Source organism: Ornithodoros turicata, chromosome 2 (genome assembly GCF_037126465.1).
Source record: "Ornithodoros turicata isolate Travis chromosome 2, ASM3712646v1, whole genome shotgun sequence".
Lineage (NCBI taxonomy): Eukaryota > Metazoa > Arthropoda > Arachnida > Ixodida > Argasidae > Ornithodoros > Ornithodoros turicata.
The window spans coordinates 78,607,123-78,624,441 of record NC_088202.1 but is presented as its reverse complement, the minus strand read 5'-3'; the positions used below and the strand labels follow the sequence as shown (position 1 = coordinate 78,624,441).

General features: G+C 47.0%; 2 protein-coding genes across 2 annotated transcripts in view; both read left to right on the top strand.

Moving 5' to 3' along the window:
* Positions 1 to 411: 411 nt before the first annotated feature.
* LOC135384814 (uncharacterized) lies at positions 412 to 10,793 on the top strand. Its single transcript, XM_064614000.1, has 3 exons — positions 412 to 595; positions 5,818 to 7,435; positions 10,652 to 10,793. The coding sequence occupies exons 1-3, from the start codon at positions 412 to 414 to the stop codon at positions 10,791 to 10,793; spliced, it is 1,944 nt and encodes a 647-aa protein (XP_064470070.1).
* A 4,508-nt stretch (positions 10,794 to 15,301) lies between these two features.
* The window catches only part of LOC135385595 (sodium/mannose cotransporter SLC5A10-like), a 33,235-nt gene continuing 31,217 nt past the window's right edge, over positions 15,302 to 17,319 (top strand). The window contains exon 1 of the mRNA XM_064615014.1: positions 15,302 to 15,493. Coding sequence (XP_064471084.1) covers positions 15,302 to 15,493 — 192 coding nt within the window. The remainder of the gene's footprint in view (positions 15,494 to 17,319) is intronic.

Here is a 17,319-nt window from a genome sequence, read left to right as displayed (position 1 = left end):
AGCAATCTAACTGAGAAGTACATACCCAAAATTACAATACGGTCATCCCAGAATGCTCCCTGGTACGACCGCTCGTTGAATCGCTTGGCCAACAAAAAGAAGCGGGCGTACCGCAAAGCGAATACCCGCAAAAGTGACTCTGCCTGGGAAACGTACAGGGTAGCCGCAAAAGAGTATACCCTTGCCGTTAAAAATGCGAAGCGCACGTTTTTCAGCGTGACCTTACCTTCTCTCCTAAACAGTAACCCTAGAAAATTCTGGAAAATTATCAACCCAAGTACTGACTCACATATACAATTAAGAGGTAGCTCTGGTGACGTGTTGCCCTTAGAGCATAGTGCCGCATTATTAAACAATTATTTTTCTTCTGTGTTTGTTACTGAGAGAACTTTTGATGCCTCAGGTTTACACATGCTAGACACTGTTATCACGCCCAGTATCACAATTGACCATCTTGGTGTTGCCAAGCTTATCGACTGTACCCGTTCTTCATCATCACCCGGTTTGGACAACATTAGCCCCAAAGTACTCAAGAATACGTCACCAACATCTAGTCGGATTTTGTCTCTCATCTTCAATCAGTCCCTTCTAACCGGTCAGTTTCCGAACGATTGGCGCGTCGCCAAGGTTATCCCTATATTCAAAAGTGGTGATACCTTCACCCCCTCGAACTACAGGCCTATCTCGTTAACTAGCATTCCCTGTAAGTTGATGGAACATATCATATACTCGAACGTCGCCCGGCATCTCACTTCAATTAACTACTTCTACGAGTTCCAACATGGATTTAGGAAGGGCTACTCATGCGAGACGCAGCTAGTTGAGTTCATACATGACATCCAAAGTTGTCTCAATTCAAGGGAACGCATGGACGTCATCTTCCTTGACTTTTCAAAAGCATTCGACACTGTGCCTCATTTAAGTCTCTTGGCTAAGCTCTCAACACTAAACCTCGACCCCTTTGTTTTCTCCTGGATAAGAGCCTTCTTGACAGACCGGAAACAGGCCGTATTCATTAACAACACTCTATCGAACTTCACTTCCGTAACATCAGGTGTACCTCAGGGATCCGTTCTTGGCCCTTTATTGTTTCTTATTTATATAAATGACTTACCCCAGTGTCTCAGTAGTACCGTTCGACTTTTTGCGGATGACTGTGTTTTATATAGGAAGGTGGCGTCCGTGCAGACCATGATCATCTTCAGGGGGATCTGCTCGCGGTGTCCCGTTGGTGTAACACTTGGTCTATGTCTCTCAACATCACTAAGTGCAAGGTCATGTCCTTCTCACGTTCCTCTTCACATGTCTCTTCATCTTATCAGCTACAGGGCTCCCAGCTGTTATGCGTTCCCACGTATAAATACTTAGGCCTTCACTTAGATTCAACAATGCGTTGGTCCCTGCATATTGATAAGATTGTGTCTGAGGCAAACAGGACCCTGGGATATCCCCCTGGGATTGTTTTCTATGGGCGCACACTGCGTTTTAGGGCCTCCCAACATGGCGGCCCTAATGCACGCCTCTCCCCCACAAGCTCCTCTCCCATGCGCGATCCAGCCTTTATACATAGAGATCAGTGCTATTTGTACACAGTGAAAGGGTTTAACTGAATTGAGTGACACGGTGTGGCGCCACATGTAGCCACTGACGCTGGTATCCCTAGACAACTTCTGGGGCCCTATCCTCGTCAAAAGTAATCGACGTCGATTACTTTACGTCACAAGCTGTAGGGCGGGGCTGGCACGGAATACTCCGCCCTTAAATCCCGCCCGTTTCAATTGAAATTTATACCTAGTTTTCCTTCGCAGCCTCTCGGCCCTAATCTCGGACCGTGACCCTACGTCATTTTGACGTAACAATGACGTAAAAGATTAGTTTCAAAGCTGAAAAGTAATCTAGCGAAAGAGGGTCGATTACTTTGAGCGGCGATGGGTTTCGTGATGGGTCCGTATGTGCATTTCCGTTTATTGTGTTGTATAAAGTCTGTATGTGCTCGTCACAACAAAAAATTCATGTCTTTCTTCGTTTGTGTTTAATGATGAGAAAAAAAGCACCGCGTAACACCGTTTCTCTGCGCCGATCGCGGCATCGTATATGCGTGAAAGCGGCGGGCTTTTCGAAGCGTCGTCCGAGCCGTACGTCGTACAATCAATGTTATTGCAACGTAGCGGTGTGCACACAAAAAACTCATCGATCAAAGTTCACTGTTTCTTGAGTAAAACTATCAATGCTCATTTGCGGTATCATTACCACCCCCACAGCTCACGAGCAAAAGAAGCATATTGCAATGCGAATTATCATTTCGCATATCGAGCACACGAACACACAGAAGAATATAAAGAAAAGCTCATAAATAAAGCTCAAGATTTAAAGCACGAACCGATTTCTCATAAACGCGTTTAGGGCTCGCGCCACACTGTCCGTTCGACACTTTGCAATGATCCTTCGCGCTTTTACCGTTTTGTCAGTTTTGTTGCCTGCGTTCAGCGCCATCTCACGGGTACATACCGAATTATAAATGCCAAGTACAATCACGGTGTCACACAAACATTGCCGTCTTGCACACCTGTACGTCAAGAAAAATGACAAACAGCAAAAAAGGAAATTACGAGCGTGCTTTTCCACGCATTTTCCACGAAATTCAGTTTTACGCCGGCAGAGTTTTCTGTTTCCGACACCTAAGAACCGAAGCAACAAGGCAGGGCGGGCAGATCACAGGTGTGGTCTTCGCATTTTCAGGAGGAAACACCGATAAGGCGGGTCGCTTTCCAAGATAACACGTGGGGCGATTGGTTGATAGAAGGTGTCAACCGCTTTTAATATTCACGCCTTTTTCGATTGTGCACCAATGACAGAAGAAATTTCAAGTAATCGAGGTAGATTACTTTGACCAGGATAGGGCCCCTGGTTGTGTCTTCTGTTTGTGAACAGTGAAGCGCCTGCTGTCGAAGCATGGGTAGCAGTACACCCGACAAGCACCAGTACTAACGCTGGTCATCGCCTTCATTCTGTTTCCGATTACGTTTGAACAAGATATCCGGTGCCGTTATCTCCAGTAATTGCGTTTCTTTTCCTGTTCCCTCCCTTCCTGCTGATAGCAAACGCTGCCGCCTTTTTGCAATTCATGTACTGCATGCACCAGATATTAGTGAGTTTTGTCGTTATAGTTCCCACATATAGGGATTTCCTACACAGCGCTATGTTTTCCTCCTCTCAGTGCTGCGAACCGTTATAAAACAGCGTTCGTGGAAGTAGAGCCCCCGCCAACATTTCCAGCGTTACTTTAGCGCTAACCACCGAATTCGTAGATGTGACTTGACTTGAAGCCGCAACTTGACTTGTGCAAGTCTACGCCAAGACCTGTCCTCGCTCAAGACGGTTTGCTTCTTTCATGAATCCTCCCGGTGACTTACTTCATCTAGTCGCAGCCTGCTAACGCGTCTTGGAGCGAGATTTTATCTCAAGTTTGCACTTAAAATTTGCTTTGCAGTATGAACGCGACACTTCTTAGTGTCAGGACTTATAATATGTGGCACACCTATCATCTGGCACCAGCGCTGGTGCAAAGTCCCTGTAAACAAAGTGATGTGAGAATGGCAAGCTGGGAAACAGCGCTAGGTTCATGTCTAGCAATTCGGGACAAAACGTAAAGCTCGCTTCACCTGCGCCCCCATAGGAGCAATGCATTGGTATACAGGGTGGTCCACCAACCATGATAGAAATTCGTAGTAAAAACGTAGGCCCCGGAGAGACGTGTGGTCAAGGAATTTTTTCCTGCCAATAACTTTTGCCACATATTGGTAACATTTTTATTTCATTTCAATTGACGGAAAGTTAATTTCTTGAATTGAACTCCGAAATTTTCCAAGGCAACCTCACGTTTTCTTTGCGGAAATGGGTTCTCCGTGGTCATTTTACTCAGTATAGCACATGATCGCACTCGTAATGCGATGGCAATTGCCGAAATAAATTCGCCGAAAATCCGTGGAAATGAGACCTTGGCTCCGCCTCTTTTTTGACGGCTCGTATTTTGAGAGCAAAGCTGAGAAGAAAGGAGGTTACATTGACACGTCACACGAGGGGGGAAAGGGTTACAAGCCCTACCCACGGAACAAACACGCGCGGTGAGTGCGGGAATCAGAGGTATCTTATCAAAAATGAGGTCACCCGACGGCTTGTAACCCTTTCCCTCCTCGTGTGGCGTGTCAATGTAGCCTCCTTTCTTCGCACCTTTGCGCTCAAACTACGAGCCGTCAAAAAAGAGGCGGAGCCAAGGGCTCATTTCCAGGGATTTTCGGCGAATTTATTTCAGCAATTGCCATTGCATTACGAGTGGAATTATGCGCTATACTGAGTAAAATGAGCACGGGGAACCTATTTCTACAAAGAAAACGTTAGGTTGCCTTGGGAAATTTCGGAGTTCAATTCAAGAAATTAACTTTCCGTCACTTGAAATGAAATAAAAATGTTACCAATATGTGGCAAAAGTTATTGCCAGAAAAAAAATCCCTTGACCGCATGTCCCTCCGGGGCCTACGTTTTTTACTATGAATTTCTATCATAGGACCACCCTGTAGAAAAGCGCTTGGAGCATAGAGCGTGGAGCGTGGAGCGCGTGGAGCATGTTCAGTTGATACTGCTTTGCATTCATCCGCTAGTGGGATGCTGGCTGTGTCATAGCGAAACCTTTGAGCCAAGTTTCGTTGGGAATATTCGGGTTTTCGAGGTTTCATTTTGGTTCATTAAAAAAAAAAAAAAAAAAGAACTGGTAGAAGCCCCCGACCGGCTGAGTTAACGTAAATGCACCATACATTTTGCAAGAAACTCGTGAGTGGACTGCTCTGTACGGGCTTCTCAAACAGCGTAGATAGGAAGACAAGTTCGCAGATTTGTTGGACATGCAAAAAAGGGTATATCTTGCTGTCGCGAGACTCTTCCTTCTATACATGCTGCTTGTGAGAATATTGGCTTGTGCCGTGCAGGCAAAGAATATCGTGATAGGGAAATAACAGTAACGAAAATAGGATAAGTCAACCATCCTTTTTCTTTTGAGCTAGTGATATCACATTGCTAGGCTTAGATTTGATAACTTCCTTATCCTTTTTGGTAGAGTTCTTCCGATTGCACTAAAACTCCCTAATAGTGAGTTTTAATGCAATCGAAAGAACTCTACGAAAACGATACGATAACGGAAGTTATCAAATCCTAGCTTAGCAATGTGATGTCAACCGCTTCAAAGAAACAGAGGGACTGGCTTATCATGCTTTCGGTACCGTTATCGTTAACCCTTTCCGAAACAACAACAACTTTATTTTCGGCCTTGGAGAGTGGGGAGTTTCATCGCAACAGGCGATACTCTACCCCAGTGCTTGGTGGAATGGGGGGAATAAAATAACGTGCCCCTTCACAATAACGATCGAAGTCCGATGGTGTCCAGAAATGTCAGAAGACCTCTGAGCGCAGAGCGTTGCTGGGCTGGATTGGGCCAGGGACCAAGCAATTTCGGTAGGGAGAAAGGGCGAGAGTCCAGCTGACGAAGAGACTCGGAGAGTGTGGTTCGGGAAGGTTCGTAGTGGGGGCGATGAAGAAGAATGTGCTCCAGATCCTCAAGAGCACCACAGTGGCAGCAGGTGGGAGAATCAATTTGTCTCAAGCGGTAACGCCACTGAGCTGTTATTACTGCCGATTTCTGTTGCCGCCTAAACAAAGTGACGACTGCTTACGACGGACGCCACCTTAAGGATGCCTCTGGGACTATCATTTCTCCACTTGCCACTTGTACTGCACGGGTCACTATTCGAGACGTTACGTACCCAGTTGAATTTCTTGTCTTGTCGTCTTGCTGCCACGACGTAATCTTGGGCTGGGACTTCCTGCGTGACAATCTCGCTGTCATAGACTGTGCTCGTGAGGAGGTCCTTCTCAGTCCCGTGCCGTGCTTTGACTCCGAGCCCACCGTTCCGCCTTCTTGCAACGGCTTGGGCGGTGGAAGTAGACTCGTCATGACAGGAGCCACCGGCGCGGTGGACGTAGGAGTGGAGCTCGGTTCTTCAACCCGCGATGAACCTGATGCGTTCTCCATGACGTGTATGTTCGAAAGGCGCTGCCACCATGTGAAACGTGTCATACACGGCCAGCGACTTGAATCCAAAAGGCAACTTTATTGTCGTCATCCACGGCTTCAATACCGCCGGCATCGTCGTCGTCGTTATCACACTATTACTCTGCTGACAGCTATCTGCTCCTGCTGCCCTCATCCTCGCTCCGTCACGTTCGCGCCTCTTACTCCGACCCTGTCGTTGTCTTCCCGCGCATCGTACAGCATCATTGTGTCACCCAACGTTCACGCACTAGCTTCCAAAGGACTTGCTGCTCCATCCTGCCTCACCTCGCTCACAGACGGTCGAACATACATTCCCATAACCAACACCGCTGACGTGGCTGCTCTCCTACCCGCTGGCTTCGTCGTCGCCACAGCCGAGGACTGTGACCCCATCGATGTTCTTGCTCCCCTCAACGTTACGCCGGAACCCGCTCGCTTGCACACTCCTGTCAATCCTACTTCCCTGACCACGATGATCGCTTCTACTCTTTCCTCTGACGACCGCGCATCCCTCATTTCACTATTAACGACGTATTCCCACCTCTTCGATCTTGGCAAGCCACCCTTGGGAGTCGCAAAAGGAGTGCATCACCGCATCGACACAGGCACCTCCCCTCCCGTCCGTCAGCGCCCGTACAGAGTTTCTGCGTCAGAGCGCGCAGTCATAGAGAAGGAGGTGTCAGACATGCTTTCTCGGGGCATTATTCAGCCCTCATCCAGCCCTTGGGCGTCGCCTGTTGTCTTAGTAACGAAAAAGGACGGCAGCATACGGTTCTGCGTTGATTATCGTCGGCTGAACAAGATAACACGTCGCGACGTCTACCCCATGCCCCGGATTGATGATGCCCTGGATGCCCTCAGTGATGCTAATTTCTTTTCTTCTCTGGACTTGCGCTCGGGATACTGGCAAATCCCTATGGCGGACAGTGATATCGAAAAAACGGCATTCACTACACCGGATGGCTTATATGAATTTAAGGTAATGCCCTTCGGACTCACCAACGCACCTGCGACTTTCGAGCGCCTCATGGATACTGTTCTGCGTGGCCTTCGATGGCATGTTTGCCTTTGCTATTTGGATGATGTCATCGTGTACTCTCAGACATTTCCTCAACATTTGGACCGGCTACGGGCCGTTTTCGACTGCTTCGCCGCTGCTGGCCTGCAATTAAATCACAAGAAGTGCCACTTTGGCTATCGGCAGATCAAAGTGTTGGGCCACATCGTTTCCGCTCAGGGCATCTCACCCGACCCCGACAAGGTACGCGCCGTGGACGACTTCCCCACTCCAACGAACATACGAGATTTGCGCAGTTTCATTGGACTATGTTCGTACTTTCGACGATTTATCAGGGGCTTTGCCGATATTGCTGCGCCTCTCACCAGCCTTTTGACGAAAGATGCCCAATACTGTTGGACCCCTTCGTGTGCTGCAGCTTTTCATCGCCTCAAATCCCTCCTGACTTCGGCTCCAGTCCTTCAGCACTTTGACCCTTCCGTACCTACCCTTTCCGATGTACTCAAACCCCAATACGTTTCTCGGAAATTATGGCCGATCTTCCTACAGAGCTTCAGATAAAGCTTTAATTGATGCTGAGCTGTGTGCTTCTGATGATTCGATGAACCCGAGGATAAAAAGGATATGCGACCTTGGGATATCAGAGGCAGCGTTGCCTCCCACTTATATGTATCTGAAGCACCGATAAGAGATAACTGTACGAGGACGTGGCATGTTTTGTCATTGATATTTTACTGGTGAAGTGAAGATGACGTGGTTCTACTACAACGCGCTCTACACGCTCCTTGAGCTTCTTGATCCCACACAGCAGGGTGCTGTAAAAGCTCATCGATGTCAGCCTTATACAGGAAGATGCTTCAACGAATTTTTCTGGAACTGTGCGCTGTCCTACGATGACCGTCATACCCAACAAAGAGAGCTGTGCTAGACATTTGCGGGTTCTGGTTCAGTCCTGGACAGCTGCTTTTCCGCTTAATGTAGCAATTGCGCACATACTACTATGTCTGAAATGCTTCTTCCCTATTTCTTTTTCTGTGCAGCAGCAGAATGTCAGGCTTGTACAAAATAAGACGGGATGATGACAACTGAATAACAAATGACACATAAATAAATATTGAACAATACATGTTACCAACGAAACAGAGGGTAAACGATCAGAAACGCCTGCAGCCAAGTGTAGCGCAAGAGTGAATAGGCCAAGAACGTCACAGAAGCAGCTCTCTTGTCTCGGAAACGGACGAGTATTGCGCTGTTGAGAGGAGACCGTCGTTCCATTCTTCGACGTCTCGTGGCACATCTGGCTTCCCACCAACGAACAACTGACATTCTCCCAGGGGCGGATCCAGGCCCTCGGTTTGGGGGGGGGGGGGGGCGGAGGCGGTTTCTTTGTCGGACCGCGTAGTGGGGGAGGGGGAAGAGGGAAATTCAATGTATAAACTGACGTTTTGGGGGGGCGGTCGTGCGATCGCCCCCCCCCCCCCCCTTGGATCCGCCACTGCATTCTCCCCCCAGCTATGCTGAGAAGAGTTGATCAAACGATCGCTTTGGCGCATGCCACGAAACACCTGACGATGATACTGATGGTAAAGGACAAAAATATGGAGACGAACTAAGTCATTTTATTGCATCACAAGTTTTCATCATAGTACATTATTAGTAGCCTCGAGGCAGTGCCTGAAATACACCTCTCGTCAAGATACTGCATTCATTCATGGAATGCGATTCGATGTGGCTTTTACAGCTCAGTGGCGTTACCGGTTGAGGCAAGTTGGCTCTCCCAAATGCTGCCACTGCGGTGATATAGAAGATCTAGAGCACATTATTCGTCATTGCCCACACTACCAACCTTTCCGCACCCTCATCTCCGGGTATCTTAATCAGCTGGACTCTCGCCCCTCTCTTGATCAAAATTGCTTGGTCCCTGGCCAGATCGAGCCCACCAACGTTTTACCCTCACAGCTCTTATGAACTTTTTGAACACCATCGGACTTCAATTCTTATTGTAAAGGGACTGATTATTTCATTCCCCACATCACCGCCAGCAATGGGGTATAGCGTATCGCCCCTGGCGGTGGAACTCCCCATTCATCATCTCAAAATAGTTCTTGTTGTTTGTTCGTGAACTAATCGTAGAGATAATTAAAGGTGGCGAGCATTCGGAACATAGCCCACAGGTGTTCGTGGCTGGGATATGTTACCATTACCCTCAGAATATCACTATCTTCCCATCTAATTTTCGTTGTCCTTTTCATGCGGGAGTGTGCAGAGAACCCCCCCCCCCCCCCCAATTGGGGCCCCGAAGTGAAGCTTCCTCAGCAAGTGTCGAGCTGAAAATCTTGGAACTTCAAATGAACCTCACAGCATTCAGCCACAAATCTGCATTTGAAAACATCACCATGAGAAAAACAAAGCACAACTTTACAATGAAGAGCATTGTCAGGAAAATGTGCTACACGCGTTTTCTGATTTTTCAATTTTCAGTTTCTTTTTCTTCATTATTATTTTTGTGGAATAGCAAGCCGGCGTCAGCGTGTATGGCATTTCCTCTTTTCTTCCTTCCCTTCCCGCCCACAGATCGTTACTTCGAACATTGTACCATCGGAAACTCCACGCGGCTGCCATTCAAGTCTGCCAACCATGCTCCCAGACAAACGGTAAACGAGCTACTTCCCATGGACTTGTGCGGCCCTTTTCCAAGCGGCGATCACAAAGTTTGAAACTCAAACCGGAGAGCGGGTACAGAGGATACGTACTGACAACGGTGGTGAATTTCTTGCTCAGAATTTGGAAGATTTTCTCACACGTAAAAGAACTGTGCTTGAAAAACCAGTGCGTGACTCTCCAGCATAGAATGGCATAGCTGAACTCACAAACCGCACATTGGTCAAAACTGCACGAGTGCTACTCGCGGAGGCAAAATTGCCTAGGGTTTTCTGGGCTGGAGGCGGTAAATACAACTGCTTACATCAGGAACAGGTGCAGCAAAAAGGTGTTGAAAGGACGTCCTCCCGAGAAAATGTACACAAATCGCAAACAGACGGTTGCCTATACCTGAAAGTTTTTGGGTGTCTTGCATATGCCTGGATCTCAACGTATCGCAGGTCCAAACTTGAAGACAGGAGCAGGCCTTGGGGATATTTCTGGGCTATGTTATATGTTGTAGCCACGCTCGCTTCGTGGTGTCACCGTAAGATGCCTTTATTCATGTACGTGCCAAGTACGCACTGCCTCCGGGAACCCATAAACTGTGGGGGCGCCACTTCCCAACAATTATACATCTGCTAGTGGCGCCACTGTAATACATAACATGCCTTTCCTTTTTTTTTCTTTTTGGTAACAAGGCAACCTTTCACAATCTTTCAAACGTTAATTCAAACAGTAATAACAAACACCAGTTACCAACAACAGTGAGAAAGACCACAAAACATCATTGGAAAGCACAGTGGTTAAAACTAAGCAATACACAATTTTAAACAAAGCGATTGCGGATATATTGAGCAACATTCAACATGCACTTTGGTATGTTGCAGGTGGTACACTCAAACGACCACTGCGAGTAACGTATCCACCTCGACTCCGCGCTACATCTCTGCAGAGTTCCGTATCTGTGTGCGCAACAGACGCTGGTTCCTGATGCACAACACGTTGTTCATCTTCAACTTGTTCGTTTGATGTATCATCACCTAAGCTGTAGTCATTCGCTGTTGATCGGAATGCTGGTTTGATGTGAAAACGATTGCGACGATAACAAGAGCCGTCTTGTGACTTCACTATGTATGACCTCGTTCCCGGCCCTGCGCACGCCACAGTACCTTGAACACCACTTATTGTTGTGTCGAAACCATACGTCCTGGCCTTGAGTAAGGGGACGAAACGGCTTGGTCTTCAAATCACCGTGGACGTGCTGACGCCACTGGCCCTGCTGCAAACCTTTTCGGGTGCTCTGACAGCCAAATCGAGGCGAAAAGTTGCAAGACAAAGTTGGCGCCAATGTCCTCAGTCTCCTCCCCATCAAAAGTTCAGCTAGAGACTTCATTCCACTGATGGGGGTACTTCTGTAATCCAAAAGGGTTTCATGTAAATCTTTGCCGTCTTCAAGCGCTTTAATTAAGGACGTTTTAACTGTTTGAACAGCTCGTTCGGCTTGACCGTTAGCACGAGGGTTGTATGGCGAACAGGGACTGCACGTGATGTCCTAGTTCTTCAGGAACAGACGAAATTCGGAAGAGTCTAACGGTGGGCCATTGTCACACACGATTTTTTCTGGTATGACAAATCTTGCAAACGATGCTTTTAATCCATTAATCAGTGGCTTCGCATGAGTAGACGAGATTTGCTGAACATCAACGAACTTGCTAGGATAGTCAATGAGCAAAAGATACGTCACACTCCGCAAGTGGAAAAAATCCATCCCAAGTTGTTGCCAAGGTCATTCGGCCAATTCCCGGTCCGCAAGCGGTTCACGCGGTTACTTCGCTGGTGCCTCTGGCAAACTTGACACGCTCGAATCATATGTTCAATGTCGCGATTCATTGAAGGCCAGTAAAGCGCCTCATGAGCTCGATTTTTACACGACACTATCCAACGGTGAGCACTGTGAAGCCGTTTAAGGGCATCAGGTTGACAAGCCGATCGCAGCACTAGACACTGGGCTCTACACAGGAAACCATCTGCTACGTGCAATTCGTCCTTGACGTCATAGAACGGTCTGACTTCGGTTCTACTTGAGACCTATGGCCTGGCCAACCATTTTTAATGTAGCCAATAACACCCTGCAGGACTTTATCATTGGCTGTAGCGACACGTATCTCCTGGAACTTCGGCGTAGACGCCGTCGCAAGGGTACATATTGTGATGGGGTATTCGCAGTCACTAGATTCAACAGTACATGAGGGATCAGGCGCACGAGACAGTGCAATTGTCAGCAATCAGCAATTGTCAAATATTTCCCAGGAACGTAGGTCAGCGTAATGTTGTAGTCGTTCAGTCGTAGCAGCAGTCTTTGTAACCGTGCTGACATTTTGTCATATGGTTTCTCCTTCAACCCGATCAGAGGTTTTTGATCCGTTTGAACTTCCACACACCGGCCAAAAATGTAATAATGAAAATGTTGACAAGCAAATACAACAGCAAGCAACTCTTTTTCGATCTGCAAATAAGATTTCTGACAGTCCGTTAGAGTTGCCGACGCATATGCCACTGTGCAACCCTCCTGCAGGAGTGCAGAACCAAGACCATAAGAACTCGCATCTGTATATAGTGTGATAGGCTTTGTCCTGTCAAAATATGCGAGAACGGGTGCCCTCTTTACCAAGTCCTTGATGTGAGTGAATTGTTTTGTTTTATTAGAGTCCCAGCTCCACGGCACGCCGGATTTGAGAAGTTCCCGAAGCTCGCTCGTCTCGTGGGAAAGGTGTGGCACAAATTTGGCTAAATACGTCACCATCCCAAGGAACCACTGCAGTTCTGCCTTGCTCGTGGGAGGCTTGATAGCAGAAATTGCTCGTACTTTATCCTCGTCAGGAGCGATGCCTTTATCCGTTAATACATGTCCGAAGTACTTTACTTGCTTCTGGGCTAGCTGAATCTTCACCGGGTTCAATTTCAGTTTGTTTTCTCTAGCAACAGGAAGGACTCTTCTAAGCTGATCTTTATGCTGGTCAGTATCTTTTGCAGCCAGCAAGATGTCGTCAAAATATGGCCGAAAGCCATCATGTCCTTTAAAAAAGACATCCATGGCACGTTGAAAGATCTCCGAAGCACTCGACAACCCAAATGGAAGTCGAAGCAAACGATAACGGCCCAAGGGTGTAGCAAATGTTCACAAAAAAGAACTCGGGGTGTCCAGCGCAACGTGCCAGAAGGCGTGATTCGCGTCAAACAAGGTAACGAGCCTGCACTCGCTGAGATTCGACAGCACTTCCTCCTCTGTCGGGATTTTACAATGCTCCCGCTTAAGGGCTGCATTCAACTTTCGCGGGTCCAGAGAGGTACGAACCGACCCATTCTTTTTCGGCCCCACTTGTAATACATAACAGGCTACTCCGATGACCGCAAGGGATACAGATTGTTTGACCCTCGACGTAAACGAATCTTCGTCAGTTGAGACGTTTGCTGTCTAGAAGAGCACCGTGGTTCAGAGCTTTTGCACAGTTTCAACAAAAACGAAACCGAGCAGATACACAGTGTTCCTTTCTACGAGCCCACCGCCGTCTCTCTTGACGATGAAACCACACCTAATACTACAACGTCCCGATCGGACACGCAAACGTCAGGTAACTCTGCCATCGGAACAGTTCATCAACAGATGACATTTCCGACGACTCCACCGAAGACGACGGTCTCGAATTACGTCGCTCTACTAGACTATCGCATCCTCCTCAGAGATTACTGGTGGAGCCCAAGAGGAACAGTTATACTGATCATGAGATTATACGGGAAGCAAAAGAACGACCGACCAAAACCACTGAACCACGCGAGCCCTCCACCTACGTAGAGGCTGCAAAATCCCCTGAATCCCCAAAATGGCAAGAAGCCATACGCGATGAATTGCGGTGACTACACGAACATGGTACCTGGACGCTAGTGGATAGAGAGCCTGGAATGAAAGTAGTAAAATCAGAGTGGATCTACAAGATAAAACGAAACGAAAAAGGGGAGATACAGAAATATAAAGCGCGTCTTGTAGCCGTAGGAGCCAGCCAAGTACATGGCATGGATTACTATGACACCTTTTCACCAGTAGTCAAGCTCAGCAGCCTCCGATTGTTGTTACCTATGGCCAATGAAGAATACCTGGTGATGCGTCAACTCGACGTCAGGACTACGTATCTACTTGGTGTCCTCGAAAAGGAAGTGCATATGGAGCAACGCATGGGACTAGTACCACTTCCACTTCCGGGAAAGTCTGCAAACTACAGAAATCTCTCTAAGGTCTGAATCGGTCCGGTAGGACGTGGTACCAAACCAACGCTACAGGATCTTCAATACAGGAGGCTAGTGACTGACAGATCCGTGTAAATTTTTCGCAACACGAATGAAACAGTCATCCAGTGTGAATGAAGCGATCGGTAGGTGCACTGTGAATTTTTTGCCGGCCCTCTATGCGAAGCCCAATTAACCGGTCGCACCGTCTCCCGCGTGGGGCAAAATCGAATTTTTCAAACAGACTTTGAACTTCTGTCTTCACGTGAAAACTAACTGCTATCATTTGAAGCCGCCGTGAGCGTTTGCGTCCATAACGGTGTTATAATCACTGAATGTAGATTGCAGATCAACCAGATGCGCTCGCATTTTTCACCGAACGTCACGCATTGCGGGTGCTGAGCCCATGAAGAACAGAATGCTTTTACGTGCTTCTTTGATGGAATTCTTCTTGGATTGGACAAAAACTGAACGTCAGTTTGAAAAATTAAATTTTGCCACACGAGGGTGACTGTACCACCGCTTGATTGGGCTCCGCGAGTAGGGCCGCCAAAAAATTCACAGTGCGCCTACCGATCAAGTCCGAATTTTGATTTTTCATCTGTATATGGTCTAAGGGTCTATCAACGACATATTAAATTTGCGGTGCAAGTTTTGGGTGTTTTTTTTTAGATAAAGGCTTCCGACATTCGTTATTTTTCGGAGCTATGGTTTACTTAAAGAGGTATCGCTTACGTTCCTCACAGAGTAGAGCAACAAATTATATACCATTCGATAGCCCCATGAATGAGAAATAACGTGACATAGGGCTCAATCTTATCCGTGTCGTACATCGCCCGGAAGGTTGCAATGAATATGGTGCTTTTAGGCGCTTTGAATCAAATTTGATATTTTTCTTTCAGACAAAGACCGACACAGCAGACAGCACTGCCAACGCAGGAGCCTCTTGTGCCCTAGGTGGTCTAAATACAGAGCAAGAAATCACTACAATGCGACAGGGAATAACCTTGCAGGGGACGGTCAAACCCGCGTGCAACGGCATCGACTTCCGAGAGGCAGTTTTTTCTACCTCTCCTATTTCTCGAACCGCTAAGCGCAGAGCATCCCGAAAGCGTTTGTTTCTCCTAACTCACCAATGGCCTTCAACATATATTTTCCCCCTTTCGTTCGAGACATCAAATGTACCGGCTTGTTCGATTTGAGAAGGAACTAGCCTCAGGGGAAAGGAGCCTCTCTGATAACGTCTCGCCGCTCACATGTTTGCGCTGCAGCGCACACCGCAGCTACACAGAAAGCAGCTATCTGTGTTACATAGCTGCCTGTGTGTAATGGCGACGGTACAATCGCCGGCTCAGGGAAGCAATGTGCTCTCCAAGATCAACGTGGAAGCCTGGGACATTGTAGTTATTGTTGCATATTTTATAGGAGTGACTGTTGTGGGTGCGTGGGTGAGTCCCTTGTGTTTCTTCCCTTCTGCCACAGTAAGAGTTGACAGTCCTCTGTGAAATGCAGACTTGTACGTATTTAGAGTATTGTATTGTATTGTTTGTATTTGTGGTATCTTGGTATCTTAGTCAACACTTTTTCGGGGGAGTATTTGTACTCTATTTTAAATACATTTTGTGGCGTCTTCTACTCAATACTCTAACTAATTTTTGGATCGCCTCTCAGTTTTCTATTTTCTCTCTCTCTCTCTCTTTTTTTTACATTGCCATACTTCATCTCTTGGAATTTCCATTCCCGCGTTCATTCGACCCGTTACGTTGACCTTTCTGGAAAAACCGAATTTAAAAGCAAGGGTTTTATGATGTGTGCTCTGCAACTGCAACATAGTTCTGACCTAAATATCTCCTCTGGCTCTGTTTTAGCCTTCTAGGGCACCCCTACTTGGCAAGATTCTACTCTTTCTCTTTCTAATGTATCACAGATCGGTCAGTGACTGACTGCCACAGGCCCTGTTTGGGCTCTTGTATTTAAGGACAAAGAAGTCATTCTGCACGAGTTGTCAGTTCGCAGAATTGAAGTAACGAAAGAGGAGTGTTCACTCCCCTTGCCAAACCTTCGGACGTATTTCGAATATGTTTCGGAGACTGATATATATATATATTTCGGTCAGATGCACGTTTTGCTTACCCAAGAAGATGCTTTCGATCGGGAAGACATTAAACTAAGGTGTTTCAAACGCAAACGTGCGTGAAAGTATTTGTTACTCTAACTTAACTAATTTAATTTTGAAGCATTTATACTCTAGGTTTACTTATTTTATTTATTTACAGATACTACTAACGTCCTCTAGACGTCGAAGGATGTTAATTACAATTTTGCCGTAGTATTTCCTATCTTACTTTAAATTCTTTTTGGGCTATCTTGTACATGTCTGGTGAAATGTGCCATCGGCTGTACTGCCATTATGGGAGCTATAGAAGCCAGGATTTGGGACTCATAAATTCAACATAGCATAAGACACAAGATAATGCAGACCCAATTACAAAAAAAAAAGAAAAGAAAAGAAAACAATAAGAATAAAAATAATAATAATAAAGAAAAGAAAATCCAACGTATTATCCAGGCGTGCAACAAAGTGTAAATGCTACGAGAATTTTTGGCAGCTGCCGCTCCGTGGATAAGTACTTCACAGTTCCGCTTCTGAAAGACTGCTGAAAGCACCTGTCTCGAGTGTTACGAAATGTGCCGCAAAATTTTTGCGCCGCGTTCTCTCATTCTACTGATAGTATTATCAGTGGAGTACGCTAAATATAGGAAAACGTATCGGGTCTGCTCTATGCTGAACATTATTCAACACAAAAAAGCAAAAATCAAGTGATGTATAGCGGAAGGCACAAAAGGAAGGTAGGGAAAATAAGCAAACAACAGTGCGCCCTGCACAGAAATTGCCTTTCTACTGGCAAGCGCGTGGTAGATAACTTCCTCTGCCACTATTGGTGCGCTCTGTGGCAACATGCACAGGGAAGCAAATGGGTACCCGGGTTCGAATCCCGGTGCCGGCTGTGCTGTCTGGGGTTTTTCCTGGGTTTTCCTCAGACGCTTTCAGACATATGTCGGCACAGTTCCCTTAGAAGTCGGCCCAGGACGCACATTCCCCCAGGGCGTGAGTCGTGACGTTGCCCACATACGTGAGGCCGACAACGGCAAGCCCTATCACCACCACCACCACCACCACCGAAGCAAATGAGGAAAGTACACCATAACGAGAGATTTGCCGTTCTGTGTAGTGCCGCCATGCACGTCATAGTTTGCAAGCATGTGTTCCATG

Coding starts and splice junctions, on each gene's coding strand:
- LOC135384814 (XM_064614000.1), top strand. CDS start 412: ATGCTAGACACTGTTATCACGCCCAGTATCACAATTGACCATCTTGGT. Junction 596..5,817: donor CAATCAGTCCCTTCTAACCG/GTCAGTTTCCGA, acceptor TTACGTACCCAG/TTGAATTTCTTGTCTTGTCG. Junction 7,436..10,651: donor AGTTTCATTGGACTATGTTC/GTACTTTCGACG, acceptor GGTATGTTGCAG/GTGGTACACTCAAACGACCA.